This window comes from Caloenas nicobarica, chromosome 23, assembly GCF_036013445.1.
Source record: "Caloenas nicobarica isolate bCalNic1 chromosome 23, bCalNic1.hap1, whole genome shotgun sequence".
Classification (NCBI taxonomy): domain Eukaryota; kingdom Metazoa; phylum Chordata; class Aves; order Columbiformes; family Columbidae; genus Caloenas; species Caloenas nicobarica.
The window spans coordinates 814,097-835,450 of record NC_088267.1 but is presented as its reverse complement, the minus strand read 5'-3'; the positions used below and the strand labels follow the sequence as shown (position 1 = coordinate 835,450).

The window sequence follows — 21,354 nt, the reverse complement described above, 5'->3', positions numbered from 1 at the left end:
GGCAGTACGCCTGTATGACGACCCAGCGACCTCCACACTTCCAATCTCTAAAAGTGGAAGACTGTATAAAGGCAGTGTATTAAAAAGGGAAGAATATTCTCCGATGAAAAATCAGCATCCTCACAAAGTAAAGACCTAAAGGCACAAACCGGTGAACTAATCGGAGTGGGTTATAAGAGTAATCGGAAAGATTCCCGTGAGATTAAAACAAAGGGTTTCACTAGCAAGCTAAGTTTCTGAGACAGCATTTAGAGAGCCTCAACCTGTACACGGAGAGCAATAGGCGGCTCGAGTGGTCCGTGACACACCACGGCCCTTCGGATCAGACAGCACATGCCATATTTTTGCCTTTTTCCTGCAAGCTTATCTGCTAGTTCCTAAGTAACACTGTTCACACCGATACCGATCTAGAAAGGGTTATAAATACATGTATTTATATATATTCACACATTTTAGTCCCTGCAGTAAAGGTCTACTCCTTTCTCTTCTGTGCTGCCGGAGCAGCTGCCAACTCCGATGGCACTGGTGGCTGTTCTCAGAAGTCATCATGTCTACACCGATCCTCTCGAGAATGCAACAGAAAGCAGATTCCTATCGAAAGGAGAAGTGTTTGGCTCAGTTCAGTCCCATAATTACTATATACAGAAAAGAAACCCCTTAGACACAAAGTCTCACCTTCCCTCCGGCTCGCAAACCAGCCCAGCGGGGCAGCTCCTCTCGGAGCCTACGCAGCTCAACCGGGGTCATTTGGATAAACATGAGCATCGTCCAGACATTCACATTTGTAGGCAATAAACAAGCAGTAGCATGCGACAGTTTTGTTAGGGAAGTTAAAACAATTGATGGCTTTAACATTAGAAGCGTTTCCTGATGTGGTGAAGTCAACACGCTGACAGAGGAGACATACCTAAGGGCAGGTTACTCCACTCCTGCGATCTATGCAAACTAGTCACTTAGTTCGACACAAATTAAAATAAAACACATCTGAAGTGCACCAAGACCACCGGATTCAGCAAAATGATTAATCTACATTTACAATAAATATTTCCTTGCAATGGGTTTTCTCCTACAACACAATGTATTTTCTTGGAAACGAGAATATGAAAAGCTGCGATGCTTTGCCAAAGGCTTCCCGCACCAGGAAAATGAAAAGCTGCTTGTCCCTGTCTCTAAGTTAACACTTGATAATCAACGCTTTTTATTTAAACGCCAATCTTAGTTTCCTAGAGAAGGAGTGGTTATGGATTAGGTTCAGCAGATCGCTGTAAAGCCTCTTTTGGTTCAGTATCAGATGTTCCCCAGCTTGCGAACATCTCACATTTAAAACAAGAAGCTTCTAAGCAAGTCTTCAGCAATTCCTACGTGGCATCTACAGGGGCTGAAAAAGCAAACGTTTTCTCCCACATGTTTACACTCGTCTTACAGCAATCAGGAACATGGTTCAGAGACTTTCTTTTTACACTAGAAAACCTCCGAAGGGACCTGGCAATCCATGACCACTCCTGCCAGGTCCCGATGGCAGCGACACAGCGACGTGCAGCGGGATTTAACACAAGGGTCACAGGGCATCCCCTTGCCGGGACAGCGAAACACGGAGATCAAAGACCAGGACAAGGAAGATGTGGCAGAGGCTACAGCCAAGAAATTCAGGAGCTTTGGTCTTGAGGTTTCAACATGACCTCAGAGAAAGAGCAGCCACCAAACAGTCAGTGCTACGACCAGGAGAAAGGACATCATAAAGGGAACACGTGGAGAAGGAAAAAGGCTAGAGTACAGCTGACAGTTTTTGAGTGCTTTCTGATCTTCAGGAATTGGAATAGAAACCTTTGGAAGAGTTGCTTCGCTTGCTGGCCAGGGAAAGGCTGTCTCAGTAGGTATTTCCTGCTTTTTTAGTTTGTCTTCATCCTGTACTAACAGAGGACGTTCCCGTGTCTGCTTTCGTGGTAGGAGATCAAGAAAGACAGAGAGAGATGAACAAAAATGACAGATGGGAAGTGCCCAACAGTGATACTTGGAGGTGTGCAAAGCATTAGGACAGCTTTCTTCTCAACGTAAAAATGAACTGCCCTGGAGAGCGGAGCTGCTGGTGGCTTAAGTCACACCAGCCTTAGGGTGACAAAATCTAATCCCCTCTGCAGAGCTCCTGTGCATCTGGATCCCGATCACACACGGTTTGCCCCTGCCCTCCCAGAAAAGCGTGTGCTCAAAAACCTACTGAAGTGTTTTGGAATTGGAATGGTTGAGGAAAAAGTTTTGAGGCCTTTAGAAATGGTGTCATACAAAATGCGGTCTCTGATAGCTTCCTATTCTACAATGCCCTTAAAAAATGGTGTTCGTTAAATATCGCCGAACATCCAGACTGCAGTGCAGATACAAAATGCTATTTTCGAAGTTCTGATGAGAGTATCAAAATTTCGATTGTTTCTTTCGAAAATTCTACTGGAACAAGTGAAAAACTGTTAATCTTACAAATCCCCAGGTGGCACAGGCAGGATGGCAGTAGGAGCACTGCAAACTTCTGAAATTTTGCTCTGCATTTTAGCACTTTTGTTTCTGGAGTCTAAAGAATGTAAAAAAGAAAAAAAAGGCGTGAGTAAATCACCACAGGGGATCATGCAAGGGCTCTAGCATTTCTGTCGGAGAGAGAAAAGACTGTGGGAAACGTTGCTGTTTAGTAACTCTCCATCCCTTTAGTTTGGCAGACCTGGTCAAGCCCAAGTGTATCTAGGAAAGGAAAAACTTGGCTCTAAGCTCTCTGAGCTGAGCTAGCCTCCTTTGATCAGTGCGGTATTTTGGGACTGGCTCTTTGCACACCCCTAAGTGATGAGAATTGGGGAGAAAGTAGCTCGGAGACTGGGCAGCAAAAGAAAATATAAAATGCAAGAGTAACATGATCATTAAAACAGAATAAAAAAACGGAAAGAAAGACAACATAAAAAGAACAGGGTACAGTTAAACTTTCATCATTGCTTTTCTCGACGAATACATGGTTATATCTTTCATGCAGCTTTTTCGAACCAGCCATGCACCAAAATAAGCAAAATCGAAAGCTGCAAAAGCTGCAGCAGTGCAAAAGTCCTCTTGGTGCGAGGTATGAAACTACTTCATGTAGCCAAAAGAAAAAAAAAGTTATCCAGCAGCTGCTGTTGAGTTTTTGCTTGGTGGCATTGCAATAGCAAAGTCTGGTTCAGAAGCACATCAGCTTTACCTCAAGCCCACCAACCTGTCTCTCAGAAGATAGGACAGTGACTTTCTTGACCTGGACACACAAAGCGTGTTAAGGTTCAGTTGTCTTGCAATAAAACATTTCGGAACAGCAGAAAAGCAGCCCCTGGCAGAATATCCTTTGGCCGCTACCAAACACACCGCCATGAACAGGGGAAATAAGATTGCTTTGCATTTTAACTGATTTACCATCCTTAAACATGGAATGATCTTTAGTAATCAATGATAAATAATGATTAAGAGATTTACCATCCTTAAAGGTGTGCAGGTGAAGGAAAACATCCTCCCCGGGAGGTGCCTGGTGAAGATGCATTTCTGGAAGTTCACATCAGAACATGTCCACCTTCACCGCAGAGCAAGACCACTTCAGACAGGCTAAAATTAAGAGTGAATTTCCAGAAATGCAAATCCAGGGCTGACACCAGTCCTCGCATCGCTGTGGACTGCTGCAGCTTTAGGTGTGGAAAGCCCACAGCACCCGGTTATCGCCAACAGCAGCCCCCGCCAAGACCTCACGTGCAGTCACCATGCAAGAAAGTCTTCAGAATAACCGGGAATATCATTTTTGAACAGCAGGTGTGGAGCTGGAGAGCCCCTGCTCCATCCCACCCGCACATCCATGAGCTCTGCATCGCCCCACCGCCTGAATTCCTGTAGAATTTACGCTGAGGCTCAGCAACCAAAGACTCAAGTCGATCCATGGGTAATTCCAAGGATAACAATCAACCTCAATTAGTTGATTTTGGGTGGTTTGGCGGGTTTTTTTGTCTTTTTTTTTTTTTTTTTTTCCCCTAATGGGGCAAAAATCCCTATAATTGTCATGGCCCTTCCCAATGCTTTGAGGAGCCTGTAGCAAACTCGGCCATTAAACCCCCTTGTTACAATAACCCTCCCTCCACTGCAAGATGATGTCTGATTAAAAAATATCTCCCTTGCAATGCTTTGGAGATTAAACACCAGCTCATCTGCAGCACCGGGGGCAGGAAGGGGAGAAGCGAGGAGAGAGAGCCCACGCCTGCTGTCTCTGCAGCCAGGATGCAATTTTTCAATTATAGCAAAAAATCACATTTATTATTTAAGAGACTGATTGTCATGGGCTCTAACTACCATTTTACTCACAGGCTTCAAGTCTGAGGTAGGTAACGCCAATATTAAACAGAGAAGGTGTGTGTTATCCAAGAAGAAACCAGTTGGCAGACAGATCTCTGCTGCTGCAACTTGGTTTCTTTGAAAAATTACCTTTTTAAGGAAATTAGCAGAGAAACTGAATGTGGCTACTAACACACCGTTCCTATAAGGAGGAAGGTTTTCACTACGTAGGAACAGCCCCGCTGGAGCCACCTGCATTTTCTTGAAGCCTCCAGAGCACAGGAGCACCTGCAGATCCTAACGCAAGGCTAAACCCAATGGCATTCTGGATTAACTGGAGAATAAAGTGACTTTTGAAAACTGATACTACCATAGTGCTTCTTGTTATCTACAATATTATCTCTGAAGTAATAATTCCCTTTAATTCAGGTATGTGCAGTTTGGAGATTGTTTTTTTTTCTGTATTTAGGGAGATGCATTCCTTGGCACCTGGAATAAGCCAGTTGCCAAAACAGCCATGGGGAATAAAGTTTAGCATCACGGATGACAGCAACACGAGGAAAAGCAGCATCAAAACCAGGTGAAGAATTCCTATGTTCTTTTCTACCAAAAAAAAACCAACCCACGTTTTTGTGATACTACAGCTAAAGCATCAATTCTCTCAGAGGCCACAACACGTTAGAAGTCAATATTATTAAAATTCAATATCACTGAAGACTAAGGGAAGCTGAGGCTGAATCCCGGGTTGCAGAACCGCCCCCTGACCCCCCAGCACCGCCGGGTACTCACTCCATCCGCTCCCGTGGGAATCTGCCCGTTGACGTTGAGGGTTCGGAACGGGGAGTGAGCGGACAAGCGTTTGTCCCATTCACTCGGCCGAGGCTCCGGGACGGACTCCATGAAATTCTTCTTCAGCTCACTGATGTTGGCGTGATGCTTCTTTATTTCTTCTTGTGTCTTATCTAGATCCTATTAGTTAAAAGGACAGGATAAGTAAAGGGACATGGAGGTGGCCCCTGCGATGGCTTAGGCTGCTGCGTAGCAAAGCTGTGCTCAGCAGAGCCGTTACTGACTTCATTGACTGCGCTCACACCGCAAACACACAAAGGGAACGTCCTCTCTCCTCTTTATTAATTTATTAATTGGGATAAACTGCCATCGGCACGGAGCGGGGTCTCCTCCGGGAGCGGGACATGCCACCAACTCATCTCGAGCTACATCGAAAGAGAGGATGGCTGAGGTGTCACCTCATGGGTTTGCCCCATATGGGATTTTTTTTAATTGCAATAATATATTTGCTTGGGTTATTTACTTTAATGCCTTTGAATTGGGTGGGTTTGCCTTCTTTTCACTCTGCTAGCCTGAATATTCATGGGTATAAATGCACTTAATATTTAAGAAAATACTTTCCAAATTTTATTTATTCTCTTCATACCTATTCCTTTTTCATCCTACCAAGAATTATCTTTGCTCCCAGAATACCCCCATTACTTTTCCCCCCCCGCTTTGATTTCATTCCTCCAGGAGCTACCACAGGAGGTTTTAGGCTTCTGAAAAGGAGATGACAGCCCTTTAAAAATCAGACTGAGGATCTACTTTATGCCGGATCAATCAAGAAACTCCTGCTAAAACGCTTCACCTGGAAAACGCCAGATTTCTACTCTGTGATGCCAGTTTACAGCGCAAATGCACAGACTTCAAGGCAAGCCAGCTCTCTTCAATTTGTTTAAAAATAGCTTTTCTTTGCAAGCAAACCAGTTTGTGGAAAACAAAAGCTTTTGCATAAAATAGGCTTAAGCCAAACAACAGTTTTTCTGGACAGTGCCAAAAAGCAGCAAGCCTCATCCATTAGAAAGGGGGAAATCAAGGTCAGTAAAAGCATCACTGGGAAATTGTCACTATCTTTGTGCTTTTAGCTGGTACTCGGCCCATCGATTTTAGAAGATGGGAGAGCAAATGCATCCCTAAAGGAGGGTCCCCTGGTATCTGCATCCCTGCAGCTCACCCAGGACACGCTGCCCTCCCTGCGCAGGGCTACAGCCCCAAGCGCCTCGTGTTTGGATTGGAAATTAGGAACCATTTCTTCCCCCAAGGGCTGTGGGGCATTGGAACAGGCTGCCCAGGGCAGTGCTGGAGTCACCACCCCTGGAGGGTTGGACAGACGGACATGAGGTTCTCGGGACACGGGGCAGTGCCGGGGTGGGGAACGGTTGGACTCCATGATCTTGAGGGGCTTTTCCAACCACAATGATTCTACGAACAACATTCGCTCTTTTTGGCACGGTTTTGGGGGAAACAACAGGTTTGGCCTCTGTCCTGGATGAAAGCGCAAGGCAAGTCCCTGCTAATTGGGAAAAAAAAAAAGCACAAATAAATCTGCTGAGGCTTCCAGGAGCCCTACGGCCGCTCCTGGTTTAGAGACGAGAGCGTCACCACCTCGGCATCCCCCATGAGCTGCTCCGGGAGGGTTTGCAGAGAAGCAAAAGCCACCAGGAGCTACAACGGGTCTTGAAAGCATCTGGAGGAACAAGCTCGCTCAAGCGTGAACACTTTTCCTCCTGTTTTGCCCCTTTTTTGTAAGAACGCGGAGCGCGGGTTATCAAGCACAGGAGCAATAAACGGCTTTCAATAAAATCAAGCAGTAACTTCAGGATCTGCTGGAAAAATATCTGATCTGCCAATTGCATGGATTTTAAAAAATAGAAAAAAATAAAAGGAAAAAAAAAAGGGATAAAGGAGGTGGGTGAGCTGCTGGAGTCAACCCTTTTCTAGGGGAGGGCTGGAGCACCTGCAACAGAACTGGTGGGAAGGGCAACAGAGAGGGAACAGGCTGGGTGCCAGAGCCAAGTATTGCACTAATGGGAAAAAAAGGGGTTTAGAAGCAATGAAAAAGCTCTGTTTGGGGCTGGGGAGATGGAGCTGCTTGAGTCGGACGAAAGTAAATAACAGGCACAGTCTTTGCAGCGTTCCGACGGCGGCCAAACCCTGCCCGGAGAGCCGCAGACCCTTCACTCGTGGACGAGAGCTCTAAGTTGCAGCAGTAAAAAAATAATAATAATTTTTAAAAACCCTAAAAAACACTCAAAAGCCGCAAAACTTTAAAAATTCATATTTGGAGAAGGCAGTTAGTACACTTCAACTTTCAAGAGATACCAACAGGGAAACCCTCCAGCTGCTGGTGCTGCAAGTTTGAGGAGAAACACGTAACACAGGAACATAGGATCAGAAGCCACAAAACATCTCCCATAACACAGTGTATTAAAAAAATAAATAAAATATATGATTGGCATGGTCTGTTCTGAGACCGTACTTGGGGAAAACCAAGCGTAAAGGGCTCCCGAAGCCAAGGAGAACAGCCGTAAGTGCGGGTATGAAATGGCTTCTCACTCGCTCACAAGCCACCCACGGCCATCGAGTCCCCGTGTCACCTCCAAGGGACCTGGTGCCGATGCAGGATGGGGCTGGGGGGGCGAGAAGATGCCGCAGGACAAGAAAGCACTGGGAGAAAGATTGCAACACTGCGAGCATCGCTGCGATGTCTGAAAGGAGAACGCGCTCCTGTCTGAAGCAAACAGCTGGAACATCATGGAGATTATAATTTCAATGCATCTTATCCTGAATTTTATAATTCCATAGACTCTTCCTCCAGGAAAACAATATATTTCAAGCAAGGAGGAAGGTGTAAATGAGCCCCCCGAGCAGGTCCCAGAGCTGACTGGAGCGCACGGCTCTGCCAATCATATATTTTGGGTAAGTATGAGAGAATGAAAGTCAGAAGAGGTAGAAGGAAGAATGCCTGCACATCGTCAGGTTTACCATCACCATGCAAAAGCGTATGTAAAAAAAGTAACAAAATAAATAAAGGACTTTCATGCAACAGCATGCAAAAACAAAGGCGGAGGCAGAAGAGGAAGAAAAAAGTTCAGTGCAGATGCAGAAGGTCTAGGCAAACGCAACTGAAAAAAGCTTCAAGTTCATACAAACCTCCAACATTAAATTGCTATGCCTGATATAAATGTTTTCACCATCTAGCCTCTTTGATCTTTTCTGTGAAAATGAAAGAAAAGGGGAAAACAAAAAGGAAAAAAAAAAAAGCACAAAAAATTAAAATGTTGTTCTTGCGGGATTGACAAATTGGCAAATTAAAAGAGTTAACTCAAGGTTGGGAGCAGCGTGGGGGGGACCAGCCGCAGGGACCCGGTCGGGAACCAGGGTTCTGGCTGATGGAGAGCAGGGAAATGCGATGGGTGTGTTAAAGAGACAGCTCCGGGCCCACTGGGGTGGGGTGGAAACCTCGCACGAGGCCACGACTTCATGTTCCTGCCAGTGACGCCCACCCCGGGTCCGAGGCTCTACTGGTGCTACCGGTGTCACTTTCACACCGTCTCACTGTGCAGTCACTATGTCTTAACCACCTGTCCCATCTTGGATATGCCCCCTCTTACTTAATTTAAAAAAGCATTATACTTTTTTTTTTTTTTTTTCTGCATTTCCTGGAATGCACACTAGAGTTTTCTTTGGTTTCCAATTAAATTTCTTACAGAGAAGTAGAGATGGATTTTATAAACCAAGCGCATTTCTCTCAAAAATTCAATTGCATAATTTTAGCAATCAGCTGTTCATTTTGAAATAAAATATTTAATGGTTGTAGTCTAAAAAAACCAAAAAACAAAACCCAAACAAAAACGCAACCCAAAGCACATCAAGAATTTGGAGCACTGTCTTTTTAAACAGGGTACAGATGCATGAACGATATGGCAAATTTCTTTGGTGAAAGTGTAAAATGGCTAACCTTCCTCATTCTTATCAGTTCTTCCTCTTTTTCTGCAGGCTGCTGCTGTTGGGCAGTGATAAAAAAAAAAAAAAAGTTGTTGGTTCATTTAACTGTGTTGAACCTCAATATTTTAACCTTAAAAAAAAAAAAAAGTGAGCAACCTAACTGAATTATTAACACAAACCTGGGGCTGGTCACCATTCGTGGTGGGTACTGTGACCTCAATGTGCGTTTTCCTCACCTACATTTAAGAAATAAATTGGTAAAAACATTTCTTGTTAGTAGACCATTTAGTTTCAAAATGCAGCTGCATCAAGTTGGTTTTGAAATGCTGGGTGAACATGCAAAAAAACCAACATGCAGTTCTCTGGAAAGAGTTAATGACACCGCAGCTCTCGACAGTCTGTTAGTTAACGGCACATTTGACAATAATTCCTCCAGCTTGAGGATTATTTGCATTTGAAACCAGTGCTCTCTTGTGCCAGGCAATGTTTTCAAATTTCATTTGCAGCTGGATCTCCCAGGGAAATCCTTCCCAAAAGCAACATGCTCAAATTAACGCAGACCTTCTCAAAAACAGAGGATTATTTGTTATGCACAGGTATTATGTTCGCAGGGTCAGTGAGAAGAGTCCTATCTATAAAATCAAACGTAACATCATAAATTATTTGCTGTCCACAAGCAGAGAGCCAAGATTATCTTAACACTCCAAGGAAAGTGTTTTAGGGAAACTGGATTGCCAAGTATTCTGCAGGCGAAAGCATTGGTGAGTGTTAAATAAAGTGATGAAGCTGCATTGGAGGATCAGGGTAAATTGGGCATGTTCAAATCTACAATTTCCTCCCACTGCTATATTTAAAGAAAAAAAAAAACAGTGTTTAAGCATTTAGGGAAAAAAACTGTAATAAGTGAGATGGAATGCATAAAATTTACTTATTCTCAGTTTAACACTAGGGAGGGTGAGCAGGAACAGCATTATAGGGACTGTGTGTCGCGGGGCACACTCTTAAGTGCCATCCTGACGATCTCTTCAGCATTTTAATTTAAAAATTACAGGTCACACAGGCCACAAAATTTTTTAAAGCAACTCTCTTTTCTCCATCTTCATCTCCCAATCTTAATTAATAGTGATCTACCCAGGAGTATGTCATCCAAGACCCACTGCATGATATATTATAGCAAAAATGCGGCTCCAGTAATGCTGAGAACAGCTAAGTATTCAGAGTAACGTAAAAATTTTATCTCTGGGCATACATCCCTGCTGCAACACCGGAAGGTTTCAGTCAATACAATTTGCAGAATATTAAGGCCACTGTAATATGTAATCACATTATTTTCACTTAGGAGAACAAATACACACAGATCAACATCAGCAGAGGTCTCGGACATTTGTAGAAAGCTCAAATAATGTTTAAAAAAAAATCATTTAAACAATAAACCCCTCAAGATCTCAACACAGTGCCATTCACAACTCAAGTTTTAATCCAGTGTGCAGAAACGTATGAACAGCTCTCCCAGGGAAAGCCTATCAACGTAAAAACCATTTGCACTCAGACGCTGGGCTGCGGACCAGATCCCTATCACCAGTTTCACTGGAATTGCTCTGGCTGTCATACCAGGAACCGGCAGAGACGGCCTGGTGAAGGGCGAACCCAAAATTCAAGAACTCGTGTGCGATTCTTGCCGGGTTTTTTAACCACCTATCGGCAAGTTGCATTTAGTTTGACTGCAGCCACCAAAACCCGGCTGCCCTGCATCCTGAGGGGCAGGGCTGGGATGTTCTTTGGCCCCAAATCCCCATTCCTCACCCCAATTCCATGCTTGGCCGAGGGATAAACCCCTCACCCAAGACGGGGCACAGAGCTGATGCTCCAGGGAAGTTTCTCCAACCGAATCTCCAGCTGCTTCCAAAGAGACTCAGGGTTGAGGTACCTTTGATGCGTCGGCCAGCTCCGGCTTGGCTTTCTCCAGTGGGATTTCTTCCCGTCTCACATCGGGTTTCGCTGCTTCCTTTTCTATTTTAGAGGCAGCGACCACGTCCTTTGAGCCAGGCTTAGCTGGGCCAGGTTCTGCAGCGTGGCTCTGGGCGATGGCCGGGGCGGAGGTGGGACGGGGACTCCTCTCGGGGGTGATCACGGCCACTGCTGACGGTGGGGGACAGAGACAGGGACAAGGTTCAGAGCTGGTAACGTTTCTAAAGCACCGGGCAAAGTCCTTCCAAACTACAGCGCTGTTGTTTAAAACGCAAGGGAGGACGAGGGGGGAAAAAAAGGGAAAAGAAATAAAGATGTTGAGCAAAGCAGCTTGTGCGTTTAGTATGGGAAAGCTGAGATTATTTTCCTTATGGTTTACATAAAGTAAAATAAAACCTCACACCAGATGGGTTACAAAAAGCAAGCTTGCACTCTGCAGAGAAGCCACACCAGAAAGGCAAATCTATTTTTGACACCATGCCATTGATTTCTGAGTCCTTTACACACAACAGACACAAAAGTCTTTCCCGTATGGCCACTAAAATAGAAACACTTAAAGCTGCGCTGAGTTCTTCACTCATTGGCATCTCCTCAACCAGAAACGGATGTTTGTGGAATGGCACCACAGGCTTTCCAGCAATTCAGACAAAAAAAAAAAAAAAAAAATCAACACGCATTGATCTACAAAACTTTACAGCATCTTCCAGGTGGGTTTCAAAGCAGGCAAGGGCCGCATGGCCACGATGGTATCTCTTGCTGCCAGAAGATACCCAGCATCTCCAGATGGGCGACAGCGCAGAGGTGAACAGCATGCTGCCAAAAAATCATCTTCCCAGAGGACGGCAGTCCTGAATACAAGCACTAGGGACACACAAAATCATCTGCCTGCTCCTTTCCTTGCATTCCTGATTTCCCCGACACTTCCCGACCCCTGAAAGGCCCAACACCTCCAAGATATTCAAGCCCAAATTAATTCACTATAGACACAATAAACTATTTAGTTCTCCTGACATTGGTTTTTATGGCCATTGCCCTGAAAATATACCTCGTTACCTAAAATAATTTCTTTGACATGACCTCATATTCCTAAAGTACTGCATAACCCCCTCCAGCCAACACTGGGTTACTAGTGTCCATCCAACTAGTCAGACACTAGAAAATCTGGCGTTAAAGAAATTGTAATTTTAAGCAATTGCCAGGTGTGCAAAGCCATTGTGGTGGTACCTGGTTCCCTCGAGACAGGCTCTAGTTCTCTCATCATAACCATTTTTAATTCCTCCTCATGCTCCTCTTCAACTGGGCTTATCTCAACATTGCCACGAGCACGTTTGGCTAAAAAAGTGACGCAGGTGTTAAAAAGCCACCTCAAAGATCGAGTAGCAAAGGGAATACTGCAGCAGTAAATCTGCAGGGCCCCCTCTCTTTAGGGACTGCTGCTTCTCTCACAGTGCTTCAGAGCATCAAAACATGGGAAAAATAATAAAAGAACGTAGTTTTTTCTTTCGAGATTCAGCAACAAGTTCTGTGCTGTCCAGAACTGAGCTATTTTAGTTATACGCCTCTAGCTATTTGGACACATAACTGTCAAAACACAGTAAAAAGCACTGCTCCAAAATATGAGATTTAAAATACCAATTGACTTCACCCTGGCCAGGAAAACTGTTGCTGCTGGGAACACAAGTGTCGAGAGGAAGAAAAGTGCAGGAGATGAATGAGAAGAGGCGGCAGCTGCAGCAGGACACCCTGGGCCCGTCCCATGGAACGTCCTCTAGTCTAAACGCAGGGGCTGCTTTAGTATTTTTCATAATATTCAAGAAAAAAGGTGAAGTTCCCAGTCACCTCCCTCTACAGCTTCAATCTCTTCTTCCTGCAATGACCAAATCTGCTTTTAATTATGATTAGGGTGTATCTGTCTGCGGCAGTGAAGATGCTCTGAAGAAAAAACCCTCATTAAGGAAGAATTTGGCTGCCTACTGAGGAAAAAAAGTGGAGCATAGGTGACCTCCAGCAGCACACGACCTCATTTTTCCTGCAGCTCAGGGAAACACACCTGACAAGAAGGGACAGCGACAGAGGAGCGCTCGAAGGCCACCGCACACTCAGCCAACGCGCGGGCACGCAGACCGCCACTGCGCCTCCGCTAAAGCAGCGCTCGTGTCATTACAGCACAAAGCCCAGTGTGATTTTAACAGCAATTAACACCACTGCAAACGATGACACCTCTGTCCTACAGCACGGCGTCACTTCAGCCCGGCGGGTCCCTGCACGGGCGGCCGCCGGAGCCGTGCCGATGGCAAAGGCCGCGGCTGTACCTGACCGCGGCGGCTCCGGGAACGTGGGCTCGGCAACGGGAGCCTTAACCACCTCTACCTTCTCCTCCTCCTCTTCCTCCTCTGCAATGGGTTTCATTTCAAAAGTTTTGAGAGGGTGTTCGGCTAGAAAGAGGTTTGCATGTGTTAATAGAGTGGGACACGCAACGGTCGCCACAGCAAAGAGCGAGAGCAGATCCCTCTCCGAGGCAGCAGCTGAGAACAGCGAGGTGGTGTGTAAACCAGGCAGCTTAATAGTATGTTTTCACTGTGCAATTATTTATTAGTCTTTCTAGTGCTGCCAGGCCCAAGAGTGTCTTGGATGAGAGGGGAAAAGAACCACAAACGAGGTTTGCAGGCGTCTTGCCCAGGCAGGGGACGCGCAAACAGTTCTGCCTGCAAAGTCTGGGGAGACGCAGGTGCTGGCTGGAAAAAACCAGGAAAAACACACCCAGGCTCCTCTAGATAAAAAACTATATAAAAACTAGCAGTTTTAATTAAATGACCTTGTCTGATCAACTTCAAATCTAAAAACTAAGATGTACAGCCATCTATCTTGGTGTCTTAAACACTAGTTCTTCACCTTCTGTTTTTACAGCATCAGGCTCTCCCTGCCAGGCGACGCTGACTAACAAGAATTCAAGGCAAGACAGTGGTGGGGAGACAGTCTGTCACTTTACGTTATGAAAGCCTGGTCTAGATTTCAAACCAGCAAAACAGTGATGTCGAAAGCACATTGTAAAAAAAAAAAAAAAAAAAAAAATCAGGGTGGGAGAAGGGAAGCGGAGCAGCACACGATGCATTTGTATATGAATTATCTCCAGCCCTAATGCAGCACAGGCATTCGCTATTCAAGTGACAGGAACTGCAAATATTTGACACCACCACTGCTGTGATACGCTTATTAGTATTTAGATATGTTGTTGTACCTACACACCTCTTAAGAGTATTAATATTTATTAATAGTACCTATCGGAAGAGAAATATAAGCTCCATGTAGCAAAATGGATGGCATTTCTCAAACCACCAAAAAACCCAGAATAGGCTTAAAAAATGGCAAGCAGGTCCCAGGATGAAGAATTTCAGAAGCTTTACAAGAAGTTTCAAGACCAAACTTTACACTTTTCTAATCCACATTTACAAAAGCATCCACACTGAATAAGGAGACAGTTCTCAAGTGCCAGCACATCCTGAACTTTTCCCCACAAGAACTACAGGCTAACGAGGTGCAAAGTGGAAATTTAACAAGTCTCTCAGAGCCGGGCTGTCTGTCCTCTGACTGCGAAATTCTTCTTGCAAAAGAAAAATGAAAAAGAAAGCTGCCAGGTTTGGTGAAACTTTACAGGAACAGGCATGTAAAGGAGAGGAAAGGCGCTGCAGAAGAGTAGCCACCACCACAGCTATACCTGGCTTCTCTCGGATCTGATCCGCAGCTTTTGGTTCGGGAACCTCAACCACCACCACCTCCTCCTGCTTCTCTTCCTCTATGGCTCTGAACTCAACTTTTTGAGTCGCACGTTTAGCTGAAGAAACGGGGCACATGTTAACGACTGCCCGCACGGCAGATGGAAAAAAAGGCTGCAGAAGCGGTTACATTCACAGGCTGCTCTTTTCCAGGCTCTGGTATTTGGGTGCGTGATTGCAGCGGGGTTTTTTTTTACTCATCTGGGGTCATAACGGTCTACAGGGGTAGACCAAGGGGTCAACCAATGGTCAAGGGGCAACCAACAGCACCGGTCCTGTCGTCTCCGTGCATCATGCCTGCGCAACCTCACACGCCGGGACCGCAAGCGTTTGGCTTTGCTCAGTCCTGGATCCTCTTGGTGCAAAGGCACCCCATGATCCAGAAAAAGGGGAGCAAACTTAGGCACCCCCCCCTTCCATGCCTCACCTTCTCTAGCCTGCTGCCACGCGGATCTTTTAAAATTGTCAGGGAAGAGCCCACGTGATCGATAATGCCACAATCTTGAACATCAGCATCGCTTTACCAGATGCTGGAAAAGTTTCCAACAGTTGTGGCAAAAAAAAAGATCTCTCCCTCAAGGAAAGCTATGCCATTTAAAAAGCTACATTAAACAAAACAAATCCTAGAATAGCTTAATTCCCTGTTTGCTAAAAGGAAAATTCGTTGAGACTGAATGAGGATGTACCTTTACAACCAGAGCTTTGCCATGAGCCTTCAGCACCCACCTACATGCTTTTCGTCAGGCAGTTCTTGCTACTATCAGTTTGCATTTTATATCCAGGTCTTATATGGAAGTGAGAAGCTAAGCTTTTTTTTTTTTTAAAGCAGGGTATTTAGAATCATAGAATCATTTTGGTTGGAAGAGACCCTCAATATCATCGAGTCCAACCATTAAACTAACTCCAGCACTAAGCCGCGTCCCTAAGAACCTCATCTCTGCGTCTTTTAAATTTCTGTAGTATTTAAGGAGTATTTCACATCCTGCAGGATCCAGGCACAGAGAGAGAACGGGCGGCAGACACTCACCTCCATCCAGGCTCCGGGAAGCTCGCTTACTTGCCGTCCGCTCGAACTGGGGAGCAGGCCGGTCGATCAGGGCGCTCGCCTGCCTCGTCTGCGCCTGCGTGCGGCCGCTGTAGCGGAATTTGGAGCCCAGTGCCAGGAACCTGCTCTTCGGGATGGCCTCAGTGGAGGTCAGCCTGAAAACCACACACACCATTTAAAAAAATCATACCTCCAGATGTAGGAAGCGGCAGGTAAAGAGAAATTAAAATACAAATTAAAGGACTCGCTGCATATGGTTAAGAAAACAACATGCTAGCAATATACTCCACAACTACACAAGCTGGAAGACTCTGTCTTATGTATCTTACGAAGCAAAAACTGCCTAGAAAACTATTGCAACACAAACACTCAAAGTCTCTGCAACCATTTCACTCCAAATTTTGTGAAACGCCAAGGAACACTGAAGCAGTGCTCATTTTCAGCAGCTAATCTAAAGTGTTAGTTACTCGAGGCGAGCCTACCGTTCAGAAAACCCACCTGAAAAACGTGTGATGTTCAACACATACTTTCCACAGCTTCTTCGCTGCCCGGTAACTTGGGAGCTTGAATCCAATTGTACTTTCATACTGTTCTTGCTGTGGAAAATGTAAGTTATTTAGGTATAGCAAGAAAAAAATGTGGCAGGAGTGCAGCTCCCAGCTCATCGACCTGTTCTGCTGCAGCACACACTGCTGGTTTAGCCCAAGAGCTGAACTCACTCCACAATGTGCCTGCTGCAGTCTAACTGAAAAGGTGCGTCTCTCCCTCTAAATATATATATATTTTTAAAGTGAGACAAAAGCCTTTGTCTTGCCCAGTTTCCAAAAAAGGAGTTAATCCTCTCCCAGTTCCAGCTGTGAACTTCCCAGCGCTTTCCCCTGGATGCTGGGAATACCAGACAGTGCCAGGAGATGGTGCTGGATGACACGTTGCTCAAATTGTCACCCGCTGTTTTATCGCTTCAGCAAAGTCCACATTAAGCTCAGGTAGAGCCCGCTAAGCCGAGATCAGACACATGATTGAGTGTAAAACGCCCATCCAGAGAAAAGCGTGCTCCCTACCCCCACTTTGTTCTAGTGAAGCACATGGGCTGGTGATAATCAAAAGGCAATTAAAGAAGACACGAGCACAAAGAAGTCAGAACATACCTCCCCTGGTCGAATCTTAATAAAGAAGCTGCTGCGTTTGTAGGAAATCTTCAGGACTTTGGGCCAAGGGAAGCGGTTGATTCTCAGTTTATCCTTGTAAACAAGAAGGCCACTGGAACAGACTCCCAGAGTGATATCCACCCCTTCCAAGTCCTGGGAAAGAGGATGAGAATTTAAGCAGTGTCAGAGTTACAAATTGCAGGTCTACGTCTGTCCTCCAAATGACACTTTTCCCTTGAGGCTCTCCCGGATCCATCTCCCTTTCTCCTCACAGCCTTCCCCCTTCTGCAGATCAATCCTGGCGCTGTTTGCTCCGAGGGCTGGTCTGGAGTCTGTCCCGCACTTCTCAGAGCAGAGCAGCTCACCTTGCAGGGTCAGGGCCTTATTCTAACACCCTCAGAGCACAGACCCACCCACATCAGTAGCTTTGTGAAACTTCATGTTATATATATATAACAAGCAACCAGGAAGAACCACTTCTCTTGGAACACTTGCAACAGCGCTTGAGGCATTTCTGTTGTGTGTTTGTACCAGCAGCTGCTTTACTTCCTACATCTTTGAAAAGGAGCCTCCTGAAATGGGTAAACCTGCTCCTGCAAGGGAAGGATAATCAAATTACAAAATCCACAGGCAGGTGCACACACGCTGATTCTCACCTTGGCTTGGTGAAGGTCGACTCCATACATAGACAGCTTTTTTGCGTTCTCAAGGAATTCCAGGTCTGCTTGGGCTGGAGTCATGGATCTGTGGAAAGAGATAAAGGGCTTGTTGTTCCCATAACCGTTGCTTTTAGGACGTGACAGAACGGACTTCACAAAACCATTTACTCTTTAGATTTTCTTTTGCTTCCAACTCAAATTTGTGCCTAGATGAAGAATTATTAAATTGCTCTGAATGCACAAATTTGTGCTGTGAGACACCCTCATAAAACAGACGCACCTTATTTCTGTACAGCTGTACAGACCCTGGACGAGAAAGCAAATTATCCAGCGAGGAACTGTGGTATGGGGTCCAAAAATTGATTCAGTGGAAAAAACCCCGCCAGTTCAGCTGAAGGCAGCGGGTGATGGGGACTGTCCCCAAAGACCTCTGGCCCCCCAAAACCCAGTGATTGTTCTCTAAAGCCAATGCAACAACAGCTGAGACCCCCCGGCACCAGTTGTGACTCGGGCAGAGCAGACGAATGAGAGGTTTTCTGGGAACAGATGGTTCTGCAGGAGGGGCAACATGACACAACTTTGCTTAACAGAACCATCCTGATAATGGAAACTATTATCAACCTTATTGAAGTGCCCTTGTTCAGAAGCTCCTGGTGTAGGAGGAACATCTAACAGCTCTGCTGGGAGAGCATTCAGCTGTCTGCACTTCATTTTGTTCCCTGCTTTGACGTCTTCCTTACTGAGCACTCACATACATCTCATGTGCGGTGTAAATAGAGGTTTTAGTAGTGGGAGACCAGGTGAATAATAAAGAAAATCCTCTAGGAGACACCCAGGAGCAGTCCCCATCTGACATGTGCTTTGTGCTTTGCAAATAAAGCAGTAAAACATGGAATGTGGTTTAGAGTTTTCCCACTGAAAACTCTCTGACAGTTGAATGTTCACAGAATAAGGACCAGAAATTAAATGGGTGCATATTGCTTCTTCCCTCCTACAGGTTAAATGTAACTACACCCTAATACCTTGAAGTTTCCTCCTAATGCAGCCATGAATAATTCAGCAGTGTGATCTGCCACTTCCAGCACAGCTGACAACCTTTGACTCCAAGTCATGAAGCTTTGTCTGTGGCCCCATCCTTTATTTTCCCTCATTTCCTCTCCTCTGGGTGCAAATGGAGGGGAATCAATTTAAGGTATTGATTTGTGGGGTTGAGCGAGGTGTTAATTGTAGATTTGGTCGCAGCCAGGGACACAAGTCCACCCTTCCCTACTGAATCATTAGTTCCCATCTCGTCTTTGCTCCATTCTCGTTATTAGTTCACAGGTCAAGGGGCTGTCGGCTGCAGGTCTCGGTGTCACAAACTGGTTTATGGGATTTTTTTTTTCTATTTAACACTGGCCACTCTCACACAGCTTCTCCAATTCATGAGCTCGAGAGCATCTATGAAAAGAAGCTCAAAATAAGATGAGGAAGAGGTTCAGTTGCTGTGACCCTTTAATCTGGTACCAGAGGGACGTTGAGTCCTTCAACTCCACCTGAACAAGAGACACCTGCCCACGTTGCGGCCAAGCTGGGAAACAGGAGCAGGACAGCCTAACAGCAGGTTTATACCTCCTGCATCATCTGGAATAATTCCACATTAAAAAAAATGTATTACTCATGTAATGTGGAAGCAGAAAACCCCAAACGTGCTGTGGGCTACAGCACGTACACGAAGAGAAGAGATCTGCTCCGGTCAGACTGCAATCCAAACATTACATACATCCCAAAGCAAATATATATAAAAAAGTACAAAGGGCAAGGTTAAAACAAGAAAACTTTACATTTTCACCTTAAATAAAACTCACTTTCATGGCTATACTGTTGAAAACCAGCAACTGACAGATTTTGCACCTGCTCACTAAAAACATAATATTTCCTTTCCGCAGGAAGAATTTCGGCTTTTAGTAAGATTTTGTTACAACTTTAAAGCAATAGACATTTTTTAAATAGCCGATGTTCTCGGTAGCTGAAAATTCACGCCTCACTGCTAAAGCAAAGCCCCATTGTTTCCATTATTTCAGGCTGTTCCAGCCACTGTACCTTACCTGTATGTTTTATGAAGCTCCACAACCTTCTCTTCGAGCTCTTTTGTCTGGTTTGGGGCCAGTTTAAATTCGCTGATGTAATCGGGACCGTGTAGATCAGGATCGTAGTCTCCCAGCTCGGACTGGACTGTGTACGAGCCCAGCAGAGCCAGAGTGGCAAAGGAGCAGGGCAGCCGCCCCGTGATGATGTCTTGTCGAAGCTGAAGACACAAGTAATACCTGGGGGGGAAAAAAACCAACAAAATACTATTTACAGAGAGCACAGAGAAACTTAAGGATCAAACAGAATCTCGTTATCATGCCACTGATGAACGCAGCATGATGCTTGTTTCTAACTTCGACCCATATTTTTATTTATGGGGTAACACTCCCATGGTAAAGAGCATGGAGGAGAGGAGGACTTGAGGTCACCTCCATTCTGGAAAGGGAGTAGAGGACACATATGATCAGAAAAACTCTGTTTTAAATAAAAATTTACTTTTCTATGCAAACGCACACATGCCAGGATTATAAATGACACTGCTTGATGCAGGTAGACTTCGGTGGAGAGTGAAAGCATCCTACGCATTCACTAAAACAAACCAAAAACCTCCCAAGACATCTGATCTCCTTGCTGAATGATGGAATAACATCCAAATATTAACAATTTCTATTCAGTCTTCCAGTTGTAGCGGTTTCCTTCGCCCAGGTAATTCACCTGGTTATGTCCTCCGTCAGCTGCGCGGGATCAGGCGGATAAAACTTGACATTGAAGGTGAAATCCCAGGGGCCTCCTGCAATTACGAAGAAGAGGTCGAGAAAAATAAACACACCAGAAGAGCTTTGTGATAGTCAGTGGTTACAAAAAGCTGGGGAAATCCAGTCTGGTCTTCAAAATACGGCCAGAGGACTGTAATACTGATTTTAATAGTGCTCACCCGCTTGAGCAGATGGTATAAAATACTATTTCATTTATGGGAGCCAAGATATAAGCAGGAGAAAACAAAGCAGGGCAGGCAAATACACGTGAATAAACCACAGCTTGCGGAAAATAATTAAATTCCTTGCTATGAGGCTAAATTACTCACATATTTTTCCAGTGATTCAAAAAAAAAAAAAAAAAGATTCATGAAGAGAGGTAAGGCGTGGGCTCTAGGTTAATGAATTAGCACTGTTTTATCACTCGACCCAATTTTCAAATTTCTGGTAAGGAGCAGATGTGCTAATTCACTCAGCAGCCTAATGCACTGTGGCCAGGTGGTCAGACCACAGTCTAAACCCAGCACAACACAAGTATTATCAATCTCTGGAAGACACCAGCAAGCACTGAGATAGGAAGAGCTTTACAAGTCCAGGCCTAAATGCTTTAATACAGCTTGTTGCAAACGTTGTACTCCCTCTTTTTATTGAAAATAATCACATTTATCTGCAGAAAACAGTCCTGGCCAACTCGTTAAGTGCTCAAAGTAATTTTCATAGTTACAACTCCTCCTTTAACACTAGTTCAAAATAATATTTATTTCCAAAAGAGAAGATAACCCTGCGCTTAACTTGCTCGGAGATGTAATACAATCTCAACAGGGAGGAGGGGGGATGTCACAT

At 45.0% G+C, this 21,354-nt stretch overlaps 1 protein-coding gene across 22 annotated transcripts in view; it reads right to left on the bottom strand.

The window, feature by feature from the left end:
• EPB41 (erythrocyte membrane protein band 4.1) overlaps positions 1-21,354 on the bottom strand; it is an 84,027-nt gene that overhangs the window by 17,027 nt on the left and 45,646 nt on the right. For 4 of the 22 annotated variants that reach the window (XM_065650474.1, XM_065650475.1, XM_065650453.1 and 1 more), the window contains exons 6-19: positions 20,471-20,546; positions 19,774-19,992; positions 17,684-17,771; positions 17,028-17,180; positions 16,378-16,475; positions 15,862-16,034; positions 14,777-14,893; positions 13,374-13,496; positions 11,021-11,232; positions 9,273-9,329; positions 9,107-9,151; positions 8,299-8,361; positions 5,104-5,283; positions 3,209-3,259 (exon numbers count right to left, since the gene is read on the bottom strand). In XM_065650474.1, coding sequence (XP_065506546.1) covers positions 3,209-3,259; positions 5,104-5,283; positions 8,299-8,361; positions 9,107-9,151; positions 9,273-9,329; positions 11,021-11,232; positions 13,374-13,496; positions 14,777-14,893; positions 15,862-16,034; positions 16,378-16,475; positions 17,028-17,180; positions 17,684-17,771; positions 19,774-19,992; positions 20,471-20,546 — 1,655 coding nt within the window. The remainder of the gene's footprint in view (positions 1-3,208; positions 3,260-5,103; positions 5,284-8,298; positions 8,362-9,106; positions 9,152-9,272; positions 9,330-11,020; positions 11,233-13,373; positions 13,497-14,776; positions 14,894-15,861; positions 16,035-16,377; positions 16,476-17,027; positions 17,181-17,683; positions 17,772-19,773; positions 19,993-20,470; positions 20,547-21,354) is intronic. The other 18 variants (XM_065650457.1, XM_065650456.1, XM_065650459.1 and 15 more) reach the window with 18 other exon arrangements.